This window comes from Rhinoderma darwinii, chromosome 4, assembly GCF_050947455.1.
Source record: "Rhinoderma darwinii isolate aRhiDar2 chromosome 4, aRhiDar2.hap1, whole genome shotgun sequence".
Taxonomy (NCBI): Eukaryota; Metazoa; Chordata; class Amphibia; order Anura; family Rhinodermatidae; genus Rhinoderma; species Rhinoderma darwinii.
The window spans coordinates 266105839-266128156 of NC_134690.1; the positions used below are offsets into that span (position 1 = coordinate 266105839).

The 22318-nt window shown below is 38.0% G+C and overlaps 1 protein-coding gene across 3 annotated transcripts in view; it reads left to right on the top strand.

Annotated features, from left to right (window-relative positions):
- LYST (lysosomal trafficking regulator) overlaps positions 1-21711 on the top strand; it is a 342444-nt gene extending 320733 nt beyond the window's left edge. For all 3 annotated transcript variants that reach the window (XM_075862446.1, XM_075862448.1, XM_075862447.1), the window contains 2 exons: positions 16496-16567; positions 19065-21711. In XM_075862446.1, coding sequence (XP_075718561.1) covers positions 16496-16567; positions 19065-19203 — 211 coding nt within the window. In that variant the 3' untranslated portion in view covers positions 19204-21711. The remainder of the gene's footprint in view (positions 1-16495; positions 16568-19064) is intronic.
- Positions 21712-22318: the final 607 nt, after the last annotated feature.

The window sequence follows — 22318 nt, forward strand, 5'->3', positions numbered from 1 at the left end:
GGGGTACATGCGACTTTTTGATCACTTTTTAGTAATTTTTTTGTGAAGCAACTTGACCAAAAAGCAGAAATTCTGGTATTGTTTTTTTGTTTTTGTTTTTCTACGGCGTTCACGAAGCGCTATAAATGACATACTGACTTTATTCTACGGGTCGATTACAATTATGACTATACCATATGTATAACGTTTTTTAGCCCCTTCGTGACTGAGCCTGTTTTGGCTTTGTGGACGCAGCCCTTTTTTTTCAAATCTGACGTCTTACTTTATGTGGTAATAACTTGGGAATGCTTTTACCTATCCAAGCAATTCTGAGATTGTTTTCTCGTGACATATTGTACTTTATGTTAGTGGAAAAATTTGATCAATAAATTCAGTATTTGTTTGTGAAAAACACCAAACCTTATAGAAAATGTGAAAAAATTTGCATTTTTCTAAATTTGAATGTATCTGCTTGTAAAACAGATCGAAATACCACACAAAATAGTTACTAATTAACATTTCCCATATGTCTACTTTATGTTGGCAGCGTCTTTTGAACATCCTTTTATTTTTAGCAGCAATTTCTCACATTTCAAAGAAAATTTCCAAAACCTATTTTTATAGGTACCAGTTCAGTTGTGAAGTGGCTTTGAAGGCTTTATATATTAAAAACCCCCATAAGTCACACAATTTTAAAAACTGCACCCCCCCCCACCCAAATTTTCAAAACCGCATTTAGAACGTTTTTTTAACCCTTTAGGTGTTTCACAGGAATTAAAGCAAAGTAGTGAAATTTACTCATTTATTTCTCTTTGTCAGAAAATCCATTTTAATCCATTTTTTTTTTCTGTAAGGCTATGTTCACACGCTTAAAGTGTAGCTAAACGTTTGACAAACTTCTGACATGTCAAAGTGACATACACTACCGTTCAAAAGTTTGGGGTCACCCAGACAATTTTGTGTTTTCCATGAAAACTCACACTTATATTTATCAAATGAGTTGCAAAATGACTAGAAAATATAGTCAAGACATTGACAAGGTTAGAAATAATGATTTTTATTTGAAATAATAATTTTCTCCTTCAAACTTTGCTTTCGTCAAAGACTGCTCTATTTGCAGCAATTACAGCATTGCAGACCTTTGGCATTCTAGCTGTTAATTTGCTGAGGTAATCGGGAGAAATTTCACCCCATGCTTCCAGAAGCCCCTCCCACAACTTGGATTGGCTTGATGGGCACTTCTTGCGTACCATACGGTCAAGCTGCTACCACAACAGCTCTATGGGGTTGAGATCTGGTGACTGCGCTGGCCACTCCATTACAGATAGAATACCAGCTGCCTGCTTCCCTAAATAGTTTTGCATAATTTTGAGGTGTGCTTTGGATCATTGTCCTTTTGTAGGATGAAATTGGCTCCAATCAAGCGCTGTCCACAGGGTATGGCATGGCGTTGCAAAATGGAGTGATAGCCTTCTTTATTCAAAATCCCTTTTACCTTGTACAAATCTCCCACTTTACCAGCACCAAAGCAACCCCAGACTATCACATGACCCCCACCATGCTTGACAGATGGCGTCAGGCACTCTACCAGCATCTTTTCAGTTGTTTTGCGTCTCACAAATGTTCTTCTGTGTGATCCAAACGCCTCAAACTTCGATTCGTCTGTCCATAACACTTTTTTCCAATCTTCCTCTGTCCAATGTCTGTGTGCTTTTGCCCATATTAATCTTTTCCTTTTATTAGCCAGTCTCAGATATGGCTTTTTCTTTGCCACTCTGCCCTGAAGGCCAGCATCCCGGAGTCCCTCTTCACTCTAGACGTTGACACTGGCGTTTTGCGGGTACTATTTAATGAAGCTGCCAGTTGAGGACCTGTGAGGCGTCTATTTCTCAAACTAGAGACTCTAATGTACTTGTCTTGTTGCTCAGTTGTGCAGCGGGGCCTCCCACTTCTCTTTCTACTCTGGTTAGACCCTGTTTGTGCTGTCCTCTGAAGGGAGTAGTACACACCGTTGTAGGAAATCTTCAGTTTCTTGGCAATTTCTCGCATGGAATAGCCTTCATTTCTAAGAACAAGAATAGACTGTCGAGTTTCACATGAAAGCTCTCTTTTTCTAGCCATTGTGAGAGTTTAATCGAACCCACAAATGTAATGCTCCAGATTCTCAACTAGCTCAAAGGTAGGTCAGTTTTATAGCTCCTCTAAACAGCAAAACAGCGGTGCTAACATAATTGCACAAGGGTTTTCAAGTGTTTTCTAATCATCCATTAGCCTTCTAACACAGTTAGCAAACACAATGTACCATTAGAACACTGGAGTGATGGTTGCTGGAAATGGGCCTCTATACACCTATGTAGATATTGCATTAAATTCCAGACGTTTGCCGCTAGAATAGTCATTTAGCACATTTACAATGTATAGAGTGTATTTCTGATTAATTTAATGTTATCTTCATTGAAAAAAACTGTGCTTTTCTTGCAAAAATAAGGACATTTCTAAGTGACCCTAAACTTTTGAATGGTAGTGTATAACCACAAAAGAAAGAAGTATGGGAGCATGGAAACCATGAATAAAAATATATACTATTTTATTAAATAGATACAAAATCAATTAGTTAAAAAAAGATTTAAAAAAAGAAATTGGTCAGCAAGGATGCAAACACAGCTAACATGTGTCAGATCAAATAAATTGGCATGGGTATGTAACGCATATATAGTTATAGTGAATTGGTAGAGAAGACCTTCACTTTTTTAATAAAAAATTTTTAATTTAAAGTAGATTATCCCTCCATGCTCAGGTGTACACCACCTATTGAATTGTAAAAATGATAGGAAAAGGGGAGAGAAGAAAAGGGAGCGTGGGGGGTTAAAAGTCGCCTTCAATTGATTTATATTGATACCGACTAGAACAAGAGCGGAAAGATTCAGCAATGTCCCCTATTTAATATTGCCACATTGTAATATATTGTTTATTACAATGTATAATAACGACTTTTATCTAATTCAACAAGGTAGAAAATTGTATGCTTCTACTACCTTGGTGAAAAATAGAAGAGGTAGTGCTGCAGGGATAATTGATAGTTGTAAAATTCCTTGCATACGCACTCCGCAATAGATTTTATTCGGTTTTTATACGCAACTAGGTATTACCTGGTTGCATTATACAGACTGCAGATTATGCCTGTGAGTGGTTAATTGGTTCGTGCGTTTTATATTCAACGTTTGGCAATGTGACCACTAACGCAATGAACTGCCAGTTCTTAAATTCTAAAGTATTTCATTCATGCAGCAGTACACACAAGTGGACAGGCTCTGTTAAATTTATAAGCAATTACTAGGTAGATTCAAATGTCGGATTCGCTGGTTGTGTATCGCCAGCAAATCCTCAAGATGTAGGTAGTTTGAGCCTTGGTAGCTCACGCAGCTCAACACCCCGTAATGCTATAAGGTGCAAGCTGTCAGAGCCACGGCAGCTCAGTACCTTTATTCCAATTGGGTAGTTGGTGTATTATACGGACTGCAAATTATGCCTGTGAGTAGTTGATTTGTTAGTGCGTTTTATATACAACGCTTTAGCAATGTGAACACTAACATAATGAGCTGCCAGTTCTTAAACTCTAATGTATTTCATTCAGGCAGCAGTGCATACAAGTGGACAGGCTCTGTTAAATTTGTAAGCACTACTAAATAAATTCAAATGTGAGGTTCGCTGGTTGTTTTGCGCCAGCAAATAATCAAGATATGGATTGTTAGAGCCTCGGTAGCTCACGCAGCTCAGCACCCCACAGTGCCGTAAGGTGCAAGCTGTCAGTGCCACGGCAGCTCAGTAGCCTGTGATGGTATTGCCACCACGTTCATTCGTTCCCCTTTTGTGCAGAGCGAACTGACAGCTGTGGTGCTATTGCCACTACCTTCGTTCGTTCCGATTGCAGTGGACGAGCTGATTGCGGTAAGGTTAGATTTTAAAATTTTTCAATTTACTAATCTTGCCCTCTAAAGTCGAAAATCTTTCCCTATTGTCAGGGTCGGTATGGTCCCGACGCGCGTTTCACTGATCAAAGTCAGCTTCTTCCGGGGGCGGGAGCGTTTTGTTTCTGAAGCTATTTAAAGCCCAGAATTTGATTGACATTGAGTATAGCCAATCAGTTACAAGGTGATTTGTTACATTGTTTCTATTGTGAAGGGAACAGTGATTGAATTCCCATCGATAGTTACAAAGCAACCTCGCTTCATACAAAATTCATCTCAGCGGTGTTTAATGGATTGATTAATTTCTTTAGCATTTATTTGTCTACCCAAAAAATTCGGACATGTTATGATGAAGGGTATCACATCATAAACTATATGTTATTGGATAACTTCAAAATAATAGTGATATACTTCTGAAATAATATTGTCTTTACTTTTTGTATTGTTGGACCTACAAGATTTTTAATTTTTTAATTTTTTAATTTTTTGTTTAATTATTTGTATATTCGGTATTTATATAATTTTTTTAATATTAATCTTTATTTTTTATTATTTATTAATTATTTTAAATATTTTTTAAAAGGATTTTTTAGGGTTTTGAATAATTTTTATGTATTTATCGTTTTTAGTGATTGCTAACCCTTAAAGTCTTAAATTCCTTATACCATATTTAAATAAAAACCCTGTGAACAATAATAACACAGTATATCAATCCCATGACTAGTGTCTCATTAATATTCTTTATTTCCTGAGACTAGTTTCCCATGTACCCTTTTAGTGGATATTCCTAAAAGTTATGACATTTTATTACACACTATATACCTAGATCTCCTGTTGTTGTTGATCTGGTATTATATTGGACTTATTGTAATATATGATTGGCTTGAGACTACATGCAATAACACATATTCCAGATTGGCTTATTGGGAAATTGTTATTTATTTGTGTGTATTTTGTATAGAAAGGATGAAATGGAAGTATCACTTATTTAAAGGAAGCAGCCAAAGTTGAAGGATTCATTTAAACCATGTGGGCTCACAGAGTTCATATTGAAAATCCACTTACTCTCTTCTTTTAACAACAGAGAGTCCACATCCCCACCTCTGATGCCAGTGGTGAGGTGACATATGGCCCAGCCTGATAGTTCTCTAAAATTGAGATTGTGGCTGTGTTTGAAGTGTCTGGCCACTGGTGTTGGTTGAAACTGTTTATTTTGTTTTTTTGTCTCCATTTCCACTTTATCATAATTTCTAATGTTACCAATATGTTCCCTTATTCTAGATTTAAGGTCTCTCTTGGTTTTTCCCACATAATGTAGGTTACACGTGCATCTTAGGACATATATCACCCCCTTGGTGGCACAAGTGATATGCTCCTGAATTTTGTAGTAAACTCCTTTTTCATTCCTAAAACCCTGCTTTTTTATGAGGATTTGACAGGCTGTGCATAGGCCGCATGGGTAGAACCCTGGGTACTTTTGTTGTTTCTTTTTTATACAATCCCTCGAAAAATGGCTTTTGACAATGTGTTGTTCTATAGTATTGCTTTTTCTGTAACCTGAGGAGATTGTTGTACCTAGACATTGTTTAAGGTCTTCATCCAATAGTAAAATCTGCCAATGTTTTGCCATAATGTTGTGCATATCCTGCCATTTGTTGTGCAACGTGGTGATAAACCTTACTTTATTGTCACTTTTCGACTTTGCCTTTGGAACTAACAATGTGTCCCTGTCTGTTCTAAGTGCCATGTTATATGCCTGTTTTATCTGATGTCCAGAGTAATGTCTGTCTTTTAATCTTTTTTTCAAATCTGCCGCTCCTTTCTTGAAATTTTCAAAAGTCGAGCAGTTTCTCCTTAATCTAAGGAATTCTCCTTTGGGGACCCCTCTGATTGTCCTTTTGAGGTGAGCACTATTTGCATCAAGCAGGCTGTTGGTAGCTGTCTCTTTCCGATATAAGTTCGTGACGATGTCCCGATTAGGATCAATGCCAATTTTAATATCTAGGAATGTGACCTCCTGCCTGCTATAGTTGAGGGTTAACTTCAAGTTCAGGTCGTTGTTATTCAGTGCCTTCATGAAGTTTTGTAGTTCCCCCTCTGTACCACTCCAGATGAACACGATATCGTCGATATATCTTCGCCATGTTGTAATTTTGTCTGTGTACCTCTGGAGTGGTTCCCCAAAAACAACTTCTTCTTCCCACCATCCAAGGAACAGATTGGCAAAAGTAGGTGCACAAGTTGTCCCCATCGCCGTTCCTTGGATTTGTAGGAAGAAGCGGGAGTCAAACACAAAATAATTCCTGCCTAGAATAAATCTTAGAATTTTGTTGGCAAAGATCCTCCTGTTAGGGTTATAATTTTCTTCTCGTCCCAAGAAGAAATCCACTGCTTCACAGCCCAAATCATGTCTGATATTTGTATAAAGACTCTCTACATCCAGGGTCACGAGAATTTCTCCCTCCTCCAAGTTAGCATTGTTTAGCTCTTGGAGTATTTGCATCGTATCCCTGGTGTAGGAGGGTAGTCTATATACAAAATCTCTTAGTTCTTGATCGAGCCATTGGCTACATCTCTCAGTAAGACATCCTTGGCCAGATACAATTGGTCTACCTGGTGGGTGTTCCGCATTTTTGTGAATTTTTGGTAGCATATAAAAGGTTGCCACCTTAGGATGTCCCACTGAGAGAAATTTAGCCTCACCTTCAGAAATGGCCCTATCTTCTACCCCTGACTTGATAAGTTTCTCGTATTCCCGTAGGAATTGAATGGTGGGATCCCCCCATAGGGGTTTGTAGCAGTCTTTATTATTGAGCTGTTTTTTGGCTTCCCTTATGTAAAGATCCTTGGGCCAGATGACCACATTTCCACCTTTGTCCGATTGTTTGAATACTACATCCGTCCAGGTCTTAAATTCTTCAAGAGCCTTATATTCGTCTCGTGTGATGTTATTTTGTCCTGGATTTTCACTAATTTTTAAAAGATCTTTTGTGACTAATTCCACGAAAATTTTAACTTGTGGACATGTGTCCAGAGGAGGCATTTTCTTAGATTTTAATTTCAATCTCGGATTTAGGGTATTGGTTTCCTCTAACTCAGTTGTTGCGATTTCCAAGTTTATTTCTTCACTCACAAACTGGCCTTCTATAGCTAATTCTTCTAAGTTCCTCAAGGTGGCAATCTCTAGTGCATTAAGGCTCCTTTTGAAGGGGTCCATTTCCCTATCTCTTTGACTAAAGATTTTTTTATATATTAATTTCCGACCAAATAGATGTAAGTCTTTTATAACCTCAAACTTGTTGAGTCTAGGTGTTATGCAAAAATTATAACCTCTTTTAAGGATATTCGTTTGTGCTTTCGTAAGCACATGTTGTGATAGGTTAATTATTTGCATTGTGTTGTGTTCACCAGTGTGTATATTTATCTTCTTCTCCTGCCCCTGGGGGGACCTCCTCTGTCTCTCTGTTGTCCCCTGTATCCCCAGCGTAATCTGTCCCGTAAAAAAGTTTGTTCTTGTAGTGTCTCTGAGTTAGAATGACCCTTGGAGGTACTGCTTTTAGTTCTTTCTAATTCCCCCTCTAATTCCGAAGAGTCTGAAACTTCAGATTCGCTATTATCTTGGTTGTAGCGAGAGAATCCTGGTTTAGTGCTCTTTTGATAATTTTTATCAGCTGCCCTCTGTGATCTATTACCCCAGATGTATACTGAATTGGACTTATAGTCACGCTGGTCACGTAAGAATTTCCTTCTCTTTTTTTCTTTTATTTTAATTTCAATTTTATCAATTTGGACCAGGACTTTGTCAAATTTATCCTCAAATTCTTTATTATGTTTGTGAGTTTCAAGGGCTTCTATTGTTTTATTGAGTTGGGGTTCTATTTTTTCTAGCAGAATGGATTCATCTTCCACCAGAATTGTCATCAAAGTTCTAGAGCAGATTGTCAGGGCTTCCTCCCACCTAGTTTTTAATTCTGGTTTGCTGAGTTCATAGCTTGGGAACAACGGTATTCTCAAACCTCTAGTTATTAGATTCAAAGACAGATACTGTTCTAGTGTGGACTTTGTCCACCAGGCTTGAGTCTGTTGTAACGTTAAGTCCTTGAATTGTTTCAAGAGTGAAGAAATGTCTAAATTAGGGTTATCCACTTCATTAGTTAGTACATCTTCTGCTGAAAATAAATTAAGTACTGATGATAGTTGTTTGTTTTGTCGTTCTTTGATTTTATCCACTATATTGTAAGTAGCCATAGATTCACATTAATCACCCAAGGTGGAAGATCAAGAGGTATCCAAGCAGGACACAAATTAATTTAGAATTGGTAGAGAAGACCTTCACTTTTTTAATAAAAAATTTTTAATTTAAAGTAGATTATCCCTCCATGCTCAGGTGTACACCACCTATTGAATTGTAAAAATGATAGGAAAAGGGGAGAGAAGAAAAGGGAGCGTGGGGGGTTAAAAGTCGCCTTCAATTGATTTATATTGATACCGACTAGAACAAGAGCGGAAAGATTCAGCAATGTCCCCTATTTAATATTGCCACATTGTAATATATTGTTTATTACAATGTATAATAACGACTTTTATCTAATTCAACAAGGTAGAAAATTGTATGCTTCTACTACCTTGGTGAAAAATAGAAGAGGTAGTGCTGCAGGGATAATTGATAGTTGTAAAATTCCTTGCATACGCACTCCGCAATAGATTTTATTCGGTTTTTATACGCAACTAGGTATTACCTGGTTGCATTATACAGACTGCAGATTATGCCTGTGAGTGGTTAATTGGTTCGTGCGTTTTATATTCAACGTTTGGCAATGTGACCACTAACGCAATGAACTGCCAGTTCTTAAATTCTAAAGTATTTCATTCATGCAGCAGTACACACAAGTGGACAGGCTCTGTTAAATTTATAAGCAATTACTAGGTAGATTCAAATGTCGGATTCGCTGGTTGTGTATCGCCAGCAAATCCTCAAGATGTAGGTAGTTTGAGCCTTGGTAGCTCACGCAGCTCAACACCCCGTAATGCTATAAGGTGCAAGCTGTCAGAGCCACGGCAGCTCAGTACCTTTATTCCAATTGGGTAGTTGGTGTATTATACGGACTGCAAATTATGCCTGTGAGTAGTTGATTTGTTAGTGCGTTTTATATACAACGCTTTAGCAATGTGAACACTAACATAATGAGCTGCCAGTTCTTAAACTCTAATGTATTTCATTCAGGCAGCAGTGCATACAAGTGGACAGGCTCTGTTAAATTTGTAAGCACTACTAAATAAATTCAAATGTGAGGTTCGCTGGTTGTTTTGCGCCAGCAAATAATCAAGATATGGATTGTTAGAGCCTCGGTAGCTCACGCAGCTCAGCACCCCACAGTGCCGTAAGGTGCAAGCTGTCAGTGCCACGGCAGCTCAGTAGCCTGTGATGGTATTGCCACCACGTTCATTCGTTCCCCTTTTGTGCAGAGCGAACTGACAGCTGTGGTGCTATTGCCACTACCTTCGTTCGTTCCGATTGCAGTGGACGAGCTGATTGCGGTAAGGTTAGATTTTAAAATTTTTCAATTTACTAATCTTGCCCTCTAAAGTCGAAAATCTTTCCCTATTGTCAGGGTCGGTATGGTCCCGACGCGCGTTTCACTGATCAAAGTCAGCTTCTTCCGGGGGCGGGAGCGTTTTGTTTCTGAAGCTATTTAAAGCCCAGAATTTGATTGACATTGAGTATAGCCAATCAGTTACAAGGTGATTTGTTACATTGTTTCTATTGTGAAGGGAACAGTGATTGAATTCCCATCGATAGTTACAAAGCAACCTCGCTTCATACAAAATTCATCTCAGCGGTGTTTAATGGATTGATTAATTTCTTTAGCATTTATTTGTCTACCCAAAAAATTCGGACATGTTATGATGAAGGGTATCACATCATAAACTATATGTTATTGGATAACTTCAAAATAATAGTGATATACTTCTGAAATAATATTGTCTTTACTTTTTGTATTGTTGGACCTACAAGATTTTTAATTTTTTAATTTTTTAATTTTTTGTTTAATTATTTGTATATTCGGTATTTATATAATTTTTTTAATATTAATCTTTATTTTTTATTATTTATTAATTATTTTAAATATTTTTTAAAAGGATTTTTTAGGGTTTTGAATAATTTTTATGTATTTATCGTTTTTAGTGATTGCTAACCCTTAAAGTCTTAAATTCCTTATACCATATTTAAATAAAAACCCTGTGAACAATAATAACACAGTATATCAATCCCATGACTAGTGTCTCATTAATATTCTTTATTTCCTGAGACTAGTTTCCCATGTACCCTTTTAGTGGATATTCCTAAAAGTTATGACATTTTATTACACACTATATACCTAGATCTCCTGTTGTTGTTGATCTGGTATTATATTGGACTTATTGTAATATATGATTGGCTTGAGACTACATGCAATAACACATATTCCAGATTGGCTTATTGGGAAATTGTTATTTATTTGTGTGTATTTTGTATAGAAAGGATGAAATGGAAGTATCACTTATTTAAAGGAAGCAGCCAAAGTTGAAGGATTCATTTAAACCATGTGGGCTCACAGAGTTCATATTGAAAATCCACTTACTCTCTTCTTTTAACAACAGAGAGTCCACATCCCCACCTCTGATGCCAGTGGTGAGGTGACATATGGCCCAGCCTGATAGTTCTCTAAAATTGAGATTGTGGCTGTGTTTGAAGTGTCTGGCCACTGGTGTTGGTTGAAACTGTTTATTTTGTTTTTTTGTCTCCATTTCCACTTTATCATAATTTCTAATGTTACCAATATGTTCCCTTATTCTAGATTTAAGGTCTCTCTTGGTTTTTCCCACATAATGTAGGTTACACGTGCATCTTAGGACATATATCACCCCCTTGGTGGCACAAGTGATATGCTCCTGAATTTTGTAGTAAACTCCTTTTTCATTCCTAAAACCCTGCTTTTTTATGAGGATTTGACAGGCTGTGCATAGGCCGCATGGGTAGAACCCTGGGTACTTTTGTTGTTTCTTTTTTATACAATCCCTCGAAAAATGGCTTTTGACAATGTGTTGTTCTATAGTATTGCTTTTTCTGTAACCTGAGGAGATTGTTGTACCTAGACATTGTTTAAGGTCTTCATCCAATAGTAAAATCTGCCAATGTTTTGCCATAATGTTGTGCATATCCTGCCATTTGTTGTGCAACGTGGTGATAAACCTTACTTTATTGTCACTTTTCGACTTTGCCTTTGGAACTAACAATGTGTCCCTGTCTGTTCTAAGTGCCATGTTATATGCCTGTTTTATCTGATGTCCAGAGTAATGTCTGTCTTTTAATCTTTTTTTCAAATCTGCCGCTCCTTTCTTGAAATTTTCAAAAGTCGAGCAGTTTCTCCTTAATCTAAGGAATTCTCCTTTGGGGACCCCTCTGATTGTCCTTTTGAGGTGAGCACTATTTGCATCAAGCAGGCTGTTGGTAGCTGTCTCTTTCCGATATAAGTTCGTGACGATGTCCCGATTAGGATCAATGCCAATTTTAATATCTAGGAATGTGACCTCCTGCCTGCTATAGTTGAGGGTTAACTTCAAGTTCAGGTCGTTGTTATTCAGTGCCTTCATGAAGTTTTGTAGTTCCCCCTCTGTACCACTCCAGATGAACACGATATCGTCGATATATCTTCGCCATGTTGTAATTTTGTCTGTGTACCTCTGGAGTGGTTCCCCAAAAACAACTTCTTCTTCCCACCATCCAAGGAACAGATTGGCAAAAGTAGGTGCACAAGTTGTCCCCATCGCCGTTCCTTGGATTTGTAGGAAGAAGCGGGAGTCAAACACAAAATAATTCCTGCCTAGAATAAATCTTAGAATTTTGTTGGCAAAGATCCTCCTGTTAGGGTTATAATTTTCTTCTCGTCCCAAGAAGAAATCCACTGCTTCACAGCCCAAATCATGTCTGATATTTGTATAAAGACTCTCTACATCCAGGGTCACGAGAATTTCTCCCTCCTCCAAGTTAGCATTGTTTAGCTCTTGGAGTATTTGCATCGTATCCCTGGTGTAGGAGGGTAGTCTATATACAAAATCTCTTAGTTCTTGATCGAGCCATTGGCTACATCTCTCAGTAAGACATCCTTGGCCAGATACAATTGGTCTACCTGGTGGGTGTTCCGCATTTTTGTGAATTTTTGGTAGCATATAAAAGGTTGCCACCTTAGGATGTCCCACTGAGAGAAATTTAGCCTCACCTTCAGAAATGGCCCTATCTTCTACCCCTGACTTGATAAGTTTCTCGTATTCCCGTAGGAATTGAATGGTGGGATCCCCCCATAGGGGTTTGTAGCAGTCTTTATTATTGAGCTGTTTTTTGGCTTCCCTTATGTAAAGATCCTTGGGCCAGATGACCACATTTCCACCTTTGTCCGATTGTTTGAATACTACATCCGTCCAGGTCTTAAATTCTTCAAGAGCCTTATATTCGTCTCGTGTGATGTTATTTTGTCCTGGATTTTCACTAATTTTTAAAAGATCTTTTGTGACTAATTCCACGAAAATTTTAACTTGTGGACATGTGTCCAGAGGAGGCATTTTCTTAGATTTTAATTTCAATCTCGGATTTAGGGTATTGGTTTCCTCTAACTCAGTTGTTGCGATTTCCAAGTTTATTTCTTCACTCACAAACTGGCCTTCTATAGCTAATTCTTCTAAGTTCCTCAAGGTGGCAATCTCTAGTGCATTAAGGCTCCTTTTGAAGGGGTCCATTTCCCTATCTCTTTGACTAAAGATTTTTTTATATATTAATTTCCGACCAAATAGATGTAAGTCTTTTATAACCTCAAACTTGTTGAGTCTAGGTGTTATGCAAAAATTATAACCTCTTTTAAGGATATTCGTTTGTGCTTTCGTAAGCACATGTTGTGATAGGTTAATTATTTGCATTGTGTTGTGTTCACCAGTGTGTATATTTATCTTCTTCTCCTGCCCCTGGGGGGACCTCCTCTGTCTCTCTGTTGTCCCCTGTATCCCCAGCGTAATCTGTCCCGTAAAAAAGTTTGTTCTTGTAGTGTCTCTGAGTTAGAATGACCCTTGGAGGTACTGCTTTTAGTTCTTTCTAATTCCCCCTCTAATTCCGAAGAGTCTGAAACTTCAGATTCGCTATTATCTTGGTTGTAGCGAGAGAATCCTGGTTTAGTGCTCTTTTGATAATTTTTATCAGCTGCCCTCTGTGATCTATTACCCCAGATGTATACTGAATTGGACTTATAGTCACGCTGGTCACGTAAGAATTTCCTTCTCTTTTTTTCTTTTATTTTAATTTCAATTTTATCAATTTGGACCAGGACTTTGTCAAATTTATCCTCAAATTCTTTATTATGTTTGTGAGTTTCAAGGGCTTCTATTGTTTTATTGAGTTGGGGTTCTATTTTTTCTAGCAGAATGGATTCATCTTCCACCAGAATTGTCATCAAAGTTCTAGAGCAGATTGTCAGGGCTTCCTCCCACCTAGTTTTTAATTCTGGTTTGCTGAGTTCATAGCTTGGGAACAACGGTATTCTCAAACCTCTAGTTATTAGATTCAAAGACAGATACTGTTCTAGTGTGGACTTTGTCCACCAGGCTTGAGTCTGTTGTAACGTTAAGTCCTTGAATTGTTTCAAGAGTGAAGAAATGTCTAAATTAGGGTTATCCACTTCATTAGTTAGTACATCTTCTGCTGAAAATAAATTAAGTACTGATGATAGTTGTTTGTTTTGTCGTTCTTTGATTTTATCCACTATATTGTAAGTAGCCATAGATTCACATTAATCACCCAAGGTGGAAGATCAAGAGGTATCCAAGCAGGACACAAATTAATTTAGAATTGGTAGAGAAGACCTTCACTTTTTTAATAAAAAATTTTTAATTTAAAGTAGATTATCCCTCCATGCTCAGGTGTACACCACCTATTGAATTGTAAAAATGATAGGAAAAGGGGAGAGAAGAAAAGGGAGCGTGGGGGGTTAAAAGTCGCCTTCAATTGATTTATATTGATACCGACTAGAACAAGAGCGGAAAGATTCAGCAATGTCCCCTATTTAATATTGCCACATTGTAATATATTGTTTATTACAATGTATAATAACGACTTTTATCTAATTCAACAAGGTAGAAAATTGTATGCTTCTACTACCTTGGTGAAAAATAGAAGAGGTAGTGCTGCAGGGATAATTGATAGTTGTAAAATTCCTTGCATACGCACTCCGCAATAGATTTTATTCGGTTTTTATACGCAACTAGGTATTACCTGGTTGCATTATACAGACTGCAGATTATGCCTGTGAGTGGTTAATTGGTTCGTGCGTTTTATATTCAACGTTTGGCAATGTGACCACTAACGCAATGAACTGCCAGTTCTTAAATTCTAAAGTATTTCATTCATGCAGCAGTACACACAAGTGGACAGGCTCTGTTAAATTTATAAGCAATTACTAGGTAGATTCAAATGTCGGATTCGCTGGTTGTGTATCGCCAGCAAATCCTCAAGATGTAGGTAGTTTGAGCCTTGGTAGCTCACGCAGCTCAACACCCCGTAATGCTATAAGGTGCAAGCTGTCAGAGCCACGGCAGCTCAGTACCTTTATTCCAATTGGGTAGTTGGTGTATTATACGGACTGCAAATTATGCCTGTGAGTAGTTGATTTGTTAGTGCGTTTTATATACAACGCTTTAGCAATGTGAACACTAACATAATGAGCTGCCAGTTCTTAAACTCTAATGTATTTCATTCAGGCAGCAGTGCATACAAGTGGACAGGCTCTGTTAAATTTGTAAGCACTACTAAATAAATTCAAATGTGAGGTTCGCTGGTTGTTTTGCGCCAGCAAATAATCAAGATATGGATTGTTAGAGCCTCGGTAGCTCACGCAGCTCAGCACCCCACAGTGCCGTAAGGTGCAAGCTGTCAGTGCCACGGCAGCTCAGTAGCCTGTGATGGTATTGCCACCACGTTCATTCGTTCCCCTTTTGTGCAGAGCGAACTGACAGCTGTGGTGCTATTGCCACTACCTTCGTTCGTTCCGATTGCAGTGGACGAGCTGATTGCGGTAAGGTTAGATTTTAAAATTTTTCAATTTACTAATCTTGCCCTCTAAAGTCGAAAATCTTTCCCTATTGTCAGGGTCGGTATGGTCCCGACGCGCGTTTCACTGATCAAAGTCAGCTTCTTCCGGGGGCGGGAGCGTTTTGTTTCTGAAGCTATTTAAAGCCCAGAATTTGATTGACATTGAGTATAGCCAATCAGTTACAAGGTGATTTGTTACATTGTTTCTATTGTGAAGGGAACAGTGATTGAATTCCCATCGATAGTTACAAAGCAACCTCGCTTCATACAAAATTCATCTCAGCGGTGTTTAATGGATTGATTAATTTCTTTAGCATTTATTTGTCTACCCAAAAAATTCGGACATGTTATGATGAAGGGTATCACATCATAAACTATATGTTATTGGATAACTTCAAAATAATAGTGATATACTTCTGAAATAATATTTATAGTTATATAACTATATAGTTATAGTGAGTCAGTAAATAGATGGTAATAATATCTCGCATGCAAACTGACAAAACACACAAAATCTCGACTAGTGAAGCAAAATATATATGTTTGTAATAGGGTTATACTGTGACTCAAGATAATATTATACCTGCAAATGTAAGCACAGACAGTTCTAACTTACATGACCCAAAGAATGTAGTGAAATGGAGAGTGACTAGCGTGTTTGCTCGCCTCGACGCGCGTTTCGTCGTTCTCAGGAGGCGTGATGCTTACCCATGGTACAAGCTACCCATCTTCACAGCGTCATTTCCTATAAGGTTTTTTTCTATTGACCAGCGGCAATAGAGTTTGATAAAGGCCGGATTGTGGCCGAAGCGTTACACCTTTTCTCTTATATTGCCTTACAAAAAATAAAACTATTTTGCATATTTCAACCGATGGAGTGCTTACGTTTTTCATTGCAAATAAAGTCAGGAAGTGGCCGGGAGTCACTGATAGCAGACAAAACTAGAACTGGGCTTAGGGGGCCCCGTTCTAGAGACAGGTGCGGGTCCCAGAGGTGGAACCCGCATCTATCTGACAATTATGACATATCCTGTGCATATGTCATAGATGTTCCTCGTGGGAAAAACCCTTTAGGAACTAATGAATGGAAAGCCGAATGGAAAGCCAAACGGAAACCTGTTTGCATTACCATTGAACGTCCACACTACTATTCTTTCTGCGAAAAAAAATGGAAAACTTACGGAACGGAAACAAACGAAAACCATGTGCAACGGAAGCATAACCATTGAAATCAATGGTAATGCAAACGGAACTTATGGTTTCCGTTTATCTTTCCATTCATCGGATCCTCCGACGGAAAGGTCGAACAGAACCGGTGAATGGAAGCCCGACGCTGATGCGAACAGGCCCTTAGATGTGAATATAAAAACTATGGTCCTTATGTTTTTTGTGTAATGGAACGATAAGTATTTATAATTTGGATATTTTTTCACAGATTATGGAGCACATGGGATTTAAAGCCAGTTCGAGAAATAACCTTCCCAAAGTCAAATAAGCCAATAATAAGGTAAGTTAAACACCTACTGTGCTGTGTTGAAATGAGGCTGAGTTGCAGTACCAGGCACAGCTCGCATGTATGGCTGTGCCACGGTGGCCCTAAGTAGGCCATCAATGTGTATTACCGGAAAACCACTTTGTGTGCTGTCCGAACTTTCTGTCATTTAAAGTATATGCAACCATTTCTTTACTACTTTACTACAAGAATTTAAAATAAAAATGAAGCTACTTTGCAAATAGTCTTGATTAAAGATATCCTACTGTTTTGTGTCAACAGCTCCTTTGCAGACCTATGTTTCTCCATGGTTACAGATAACAAACATACCCTATGTGTGGTCTGATCCTGCAGTCTTGTAAAACTCCCTTCTTTGACACCTAATGGGTCAGGCGGAAGGGAGAAGCACATGACTGCACACAGGATTTTTTTGTAGTCTTAAAGGGATCCTGTCATCAACATCTTACCTGTTAAACTAGCCTGACCCCTCAATGGCCGCAGCTGTCCAGAGTTCGTTCCTGTTCTCTTCTTTCCTGAAGTCCTCCTCTGTCTGTAAATATAGTCGTTTAAAATTTTCCCGCCTTTTATGGTAATTATTTTTCCCTCTGGGACGGAGCTTCTTAACCACGCCCACTGCCACCACCTGTCCGGCCCTGACTGGCTAAGGAGTTGTCAATCAAAAAGAAGGAGGTGGAGTCCACTCTGAGATGCTGGAGGAATGAAAACCTGACTCTTTTCAGATGAAGATTTGACTCTTTTCTGCTCATTTGCATACGGCGTGGGACCACTGAAAAACGGAATACTAAAGCTACAGAGCTTACTTAGAACATATTTAAAGCTTAGATGACAATGATTTTTCACCCACTTTCACCAGGTATTGCTGGCTTTATAGCTAAAATGCTGGTGACAGGTTCCCTTTAACTATGTAGACACATTGGTTTGCATAGAAGCTGTAGCAACAAATTTGTAAGATACCTTTGAACTTTACTCTGCAATGAACATGTTCTAGTAGGGTTGGACTTTTCTAGCCATAAGGTCATTTTGTAGCAATCTAATGACCATCAGATTACTCATTGCTTCCAGCTCTCTCAAAGACGGCTCTGCATATGGTAACTGCCTAACTACAGAGATCATAATCCAGGGAGCCTCCATTTAGTGACAGAATGAACATTTGTTCATCATTTTACACTAAACCAGCAGAGAGCTGCTCTAATCTCATAGCATGTCGCTCTCTCCTGGGAGATAGATTCGTCCTCCTAACAGGGGAACTCTTGTTAGGCTTAGAGACTACATGGAGACTTCTTGTAAAGCCACTTTCCAATTGAGCTACAGCTGCAATTCAGGAGAATGTTTTGGGTTAAATGCAACTCTTGTACGCTGCAGCTGCCACTAAAATTGCAAAGCCATGCCACAAAAAAATTACCATGCACTCCCACCACCAACACTAACATTTTGATTAAGTTTTAATATTTTACACTATCCCTATAATCGCTCCATACCATTGTAAACTCCATGACCAATTTTCTAACGATAGTTAAATTCAACGTAGAAAATTGATCAGTAGAGAAGATTTTTTAAGAGCATCCAAAATATTTCTGACAGAACAGATTTGTCAGTCATAAATTTCATTTCCTCGCACGACTGTCCACATGAACAAATGTTTCCAACTATTTCAACACCAAAAACTGTGCTAGTAAACACCTTATTGGTGGTTATGATTATATATTACTTAGAGACAGGTCACTACCCTGACAGGGGGAGTTACTGTATGCCTGGTGCGCCATTCTGTGACTCTTGGTGATCATTTATTTATGACTATTAGAGATTTGGTGATTTTGTGGGTTGACCGTGTATAAAAACCTGACATTGTTCTTTTGATGTGCTGGAAATGGTATAAAATATAAACATTGAGTTCAGCGGCACAACCACTTTTTGTTTATAGGATAGTTGTATTTTTTATATAAATTTGCTATATCTCACTTTATATGCTGTGTAATATTTATGTCAACATATGGACGTCATAGAGGACCCTGGGACCCCACTCTAAGAGCCAAAACAGACAGCTGCTTTGGCGGACCTGGTGTGTCTATGCATTACATGGACAACTATTATTTTAAATAGCCGCCATGTTATGCTTCATGTATAGCCAGATACCGGTTTCCTCGGCAATAACAGCTTCTCGCCGGGGTTGAAGAAGCCAGACCGGTAGCAGATTTCTCTATAAACAGGGGACAGTTACACAAAGTGCAACACCATGTATTTCTGCTTCAGAACGACTCCCATCTGGGTTGAAACGTTGCTCGTAATGTAGTTGTGATGGCGTTTTTAATAAACAGTTAAACAATATACTTCATTTAATGGCAGTATTGTTGGAATTTCCGTATTTTAGTTATGTAAAAAGGCATATTATAATTTTCCAAGTAAATGCAATTATTTGAAAATAAAAATTTGACATCTTGTTAACTTTTTCTGAAACATTATTCTAATACAAAACAAATTTTTCTGCTTTCAGCCTTACCTTTTCCTGTGATGGCCATCATCTTTACACTGCAAACAGTGAAGGAACAGTGATCGGCTGGTGCCGCAAGGACCAGCAACGTCTGAAGTTACCCATGTTTTACTCATTCCTCAGCAACTATGCAGCTTGTTAAAATGTCAAACACTTGCTGAATTATTCATAAGTTTACACACTTCTATAGCAATGTATCAGTAACCTCTTAAAAGACCTTTGCTGGAAATCTATTTTAATATGGTAAATAGAGCTAAATATATATTTGGTGAGAAAATATTTACAATTATGTTTTCATCCTTTTTTTTTTTTTAGCTGTAGATTCTTAAAACCTTACATTGCGCTGTGGCTTTTTTGTTTGGATAGCCCATAATACTGCCCACAGAAACCATTTGTTACATGATATTGATCAATACACTGAAGAACAGATTTCTACTGAACGGTTAGATGTTCCTTAAACAAAACCTATTTATGCAGTCATGTCTTAATACTGCTTTAGAGAAATATTGAAAAATGTGCAAAGCATTACGTGGAGAAAAAAAACATAGGCACTTTGGTTATTTACAATTTTGTGTGTTTTATGTATGCCATTTTATTGAATTAAACAATAAAAAATTAGCTGCTCTTTAAAGGGGTTGCCCGCTTTAGACATTGCTGTATTTTTTAGATTTGAGGGTGTCTTACTGCTGGCACCGTCCGCAATCTGTTGTGTTCTGTTGGGGAACTCAGCAGCAAGTGTTTAACTCATCTGCGTTCCCTTTTACTTGAATTAGACCAGAACTGAAATCCGAGGCACAGCTGCTACAGAAGTGTCTAGCGCTGTGCCTGGTAAACTATGAAGAGGTCGCGGTGACGAACGCATCGGCCCCTTCAGTCAGCTGACCCTGAGGGTGCCAGGAGTCGGACCCCTACCGCTCTGATATTAATGGCCTATTCTAAGGATAGGCCATCAATATAAAAGCCCTGGAGAATCCCATTAACCTAACAGGGCATATAAAAATGAGTTTCTTAAACCAGACTACCCCTTTAAGGAAAGTGCACCCTTACAGAATAGCTGTTATGAAATAAGCGTACATTCAAAAGTAGGGTAATATATCTTGTAGGATCATCTTCTTTTTTCATATTATAATTTGTTTTCCGTATTGAAATCTATTCCAAAGCTCATCTGAACCTACTATGCAAATGTGTCTAAAAGGTACTCCTGTGTAGACTCATTCTGCAGTCTAGCCCATTATGTTTACGGCTGCTTAGCAGCAAACTTGATTCCGTCATGTCCCCCTATCCAATCTGTGTGTGAGAGTCTGCTGGAACATGCATCGGCTTCCTATATCTTTCTACAGGAAGCTGATTCAGATTGATAGGTAATGGTGGTAAACCTCTTAATCTTGTTTACAAGAAGTGTATACAGCAAATGCTTTGTATTAATACATATATGTATAAGGGCTGGTTTATAAAGAGCAGGGGCAGCACGGCAGCCCAAACAGCTTATTCAAGACTGCCTTCACTCTGCTGTCAGGAGATCCGCTGTCCCTCACCTCTTGTTTTCATCAGTTGGAATGGATCCTAGCACACAGGAGAAGGGAAACATTCCCTAATATCTCCTTTCCTTTGTACAAAGGTCCGTTTGTATGTTTGATCCATAAACTTTCACAATGTTTTCAGGCAGAAAGGGACATACACTTCAAATTGATATTTTTTACTTGGTCTCTAACTGATACATTTTCAATAATACAATTGCATGTGTTAAGTTTTACAGTCTGAAATTGACCAATCATTGTGCAACAATGAACCAGTGATGTAATTTTTATTCAAAATTTTTTTGTCACGTGACCCATTCCAGTGGTGGGTGAAGTTGAGAGGATTTGTCACTTTATAGATTAAACTATAACCAATTGTTGGGGTTTTAGGTCTCATTGTAATGTTTAAATGTATAAAACATGTTTGCTTAGTTGTCGTGTCATAATTTGTGCAGTGTTACTCGTCTCGTCTTTACCATAGTTTATATGCCATATAAGTTCTATTGAGCTATTCTTTGAAATGGTTAAACTGTTTTGTAGTCATAGAGCATTTTCATGAGGGGCTCACAAACGCACATAAAGTCAGCCGGAAACACTTGTACGGAGAAAATGCTACATGATCATCAAAAAAGCTCCGTTCACGTTTTATTTTTCAGCCACATTGGAGGTATACAGCACAAAAATTCCAAGATATGCCACTGTGTGTCATACAGTGGCAAACGTCCGCTATTGACTCCCATTGAAAAAAAAAAAATACGCTTTTCTATACAGTTAAAAGAAAAAAAGGAAACCCTTTTGCCATACACTGGATGCATGGGGACCTATAGGCAGTCACAGCATACATTGGGGAATACCCCAGCGTATACCTCCAATGTAACTGAAAAACGAGTCTTGGATGTGAGTGAGAACATCTGATCATCTGCTTTCAGGAAAGTGGCTACATTTATTTTAAAAAAAATTCCGCAAAATGCAGATATTTAATTTGAATGCATGAAATATTTTTCAGATCAGTTTTATTTTGTCTCCAGCATAATTCTTGTTGTAAAACAATGAAAGCAGGTACGATGACAATTACCATGATTCCTTATGTATATAAAGTTTTCCTTGTATAGTTACAAAATAAAGCAACGGTCTCCTTACAATTTGCAGTCTGCGTTTTATGTTTAGCGCTAATCGTTGTTATGTTCTTTCTTTTTGATTTGCACCATAAAACACAGAAGTTTGCACCTCATTAGAGACTGTTCAAAAGTGTCTAGAAAGGGGCGTGGCTTAAAGTGCACTGACTTGCACCAAAATTGCGCATAAAACTGTTGTACACTTAGCCAACCAATAGGGGGTGTAACATCAGATATAGGAGAAAAAGGAATAAGGTGGACATTGTTAACGTTATGTCATCGGTCTGACCTCTTTCTCAAGTACATAACAAGTGTTTCATCAGTAGTGGAATTTAAACCGTGTCAAGTTGCAAACCGGACATGACACAATCTTGCAAACACCAATCTCATTTCACAAATGGTTACAAACAAATTGACAGGCATTAGATTACTCCAATGTGCATTCAAGTATAGATACAAAGGAGAGCATACCTCAATACCAGAAATTGCATCAAAACATATATCACTAAATTATGTATATCTGAATAGAATAATAAAAGAACAGATTTATAGGACAAAAATAAATAATATATAATTTAATCTACAGAGGTGGTATAAGGAAGAGGGGTGTCTCAAAAATGTAATG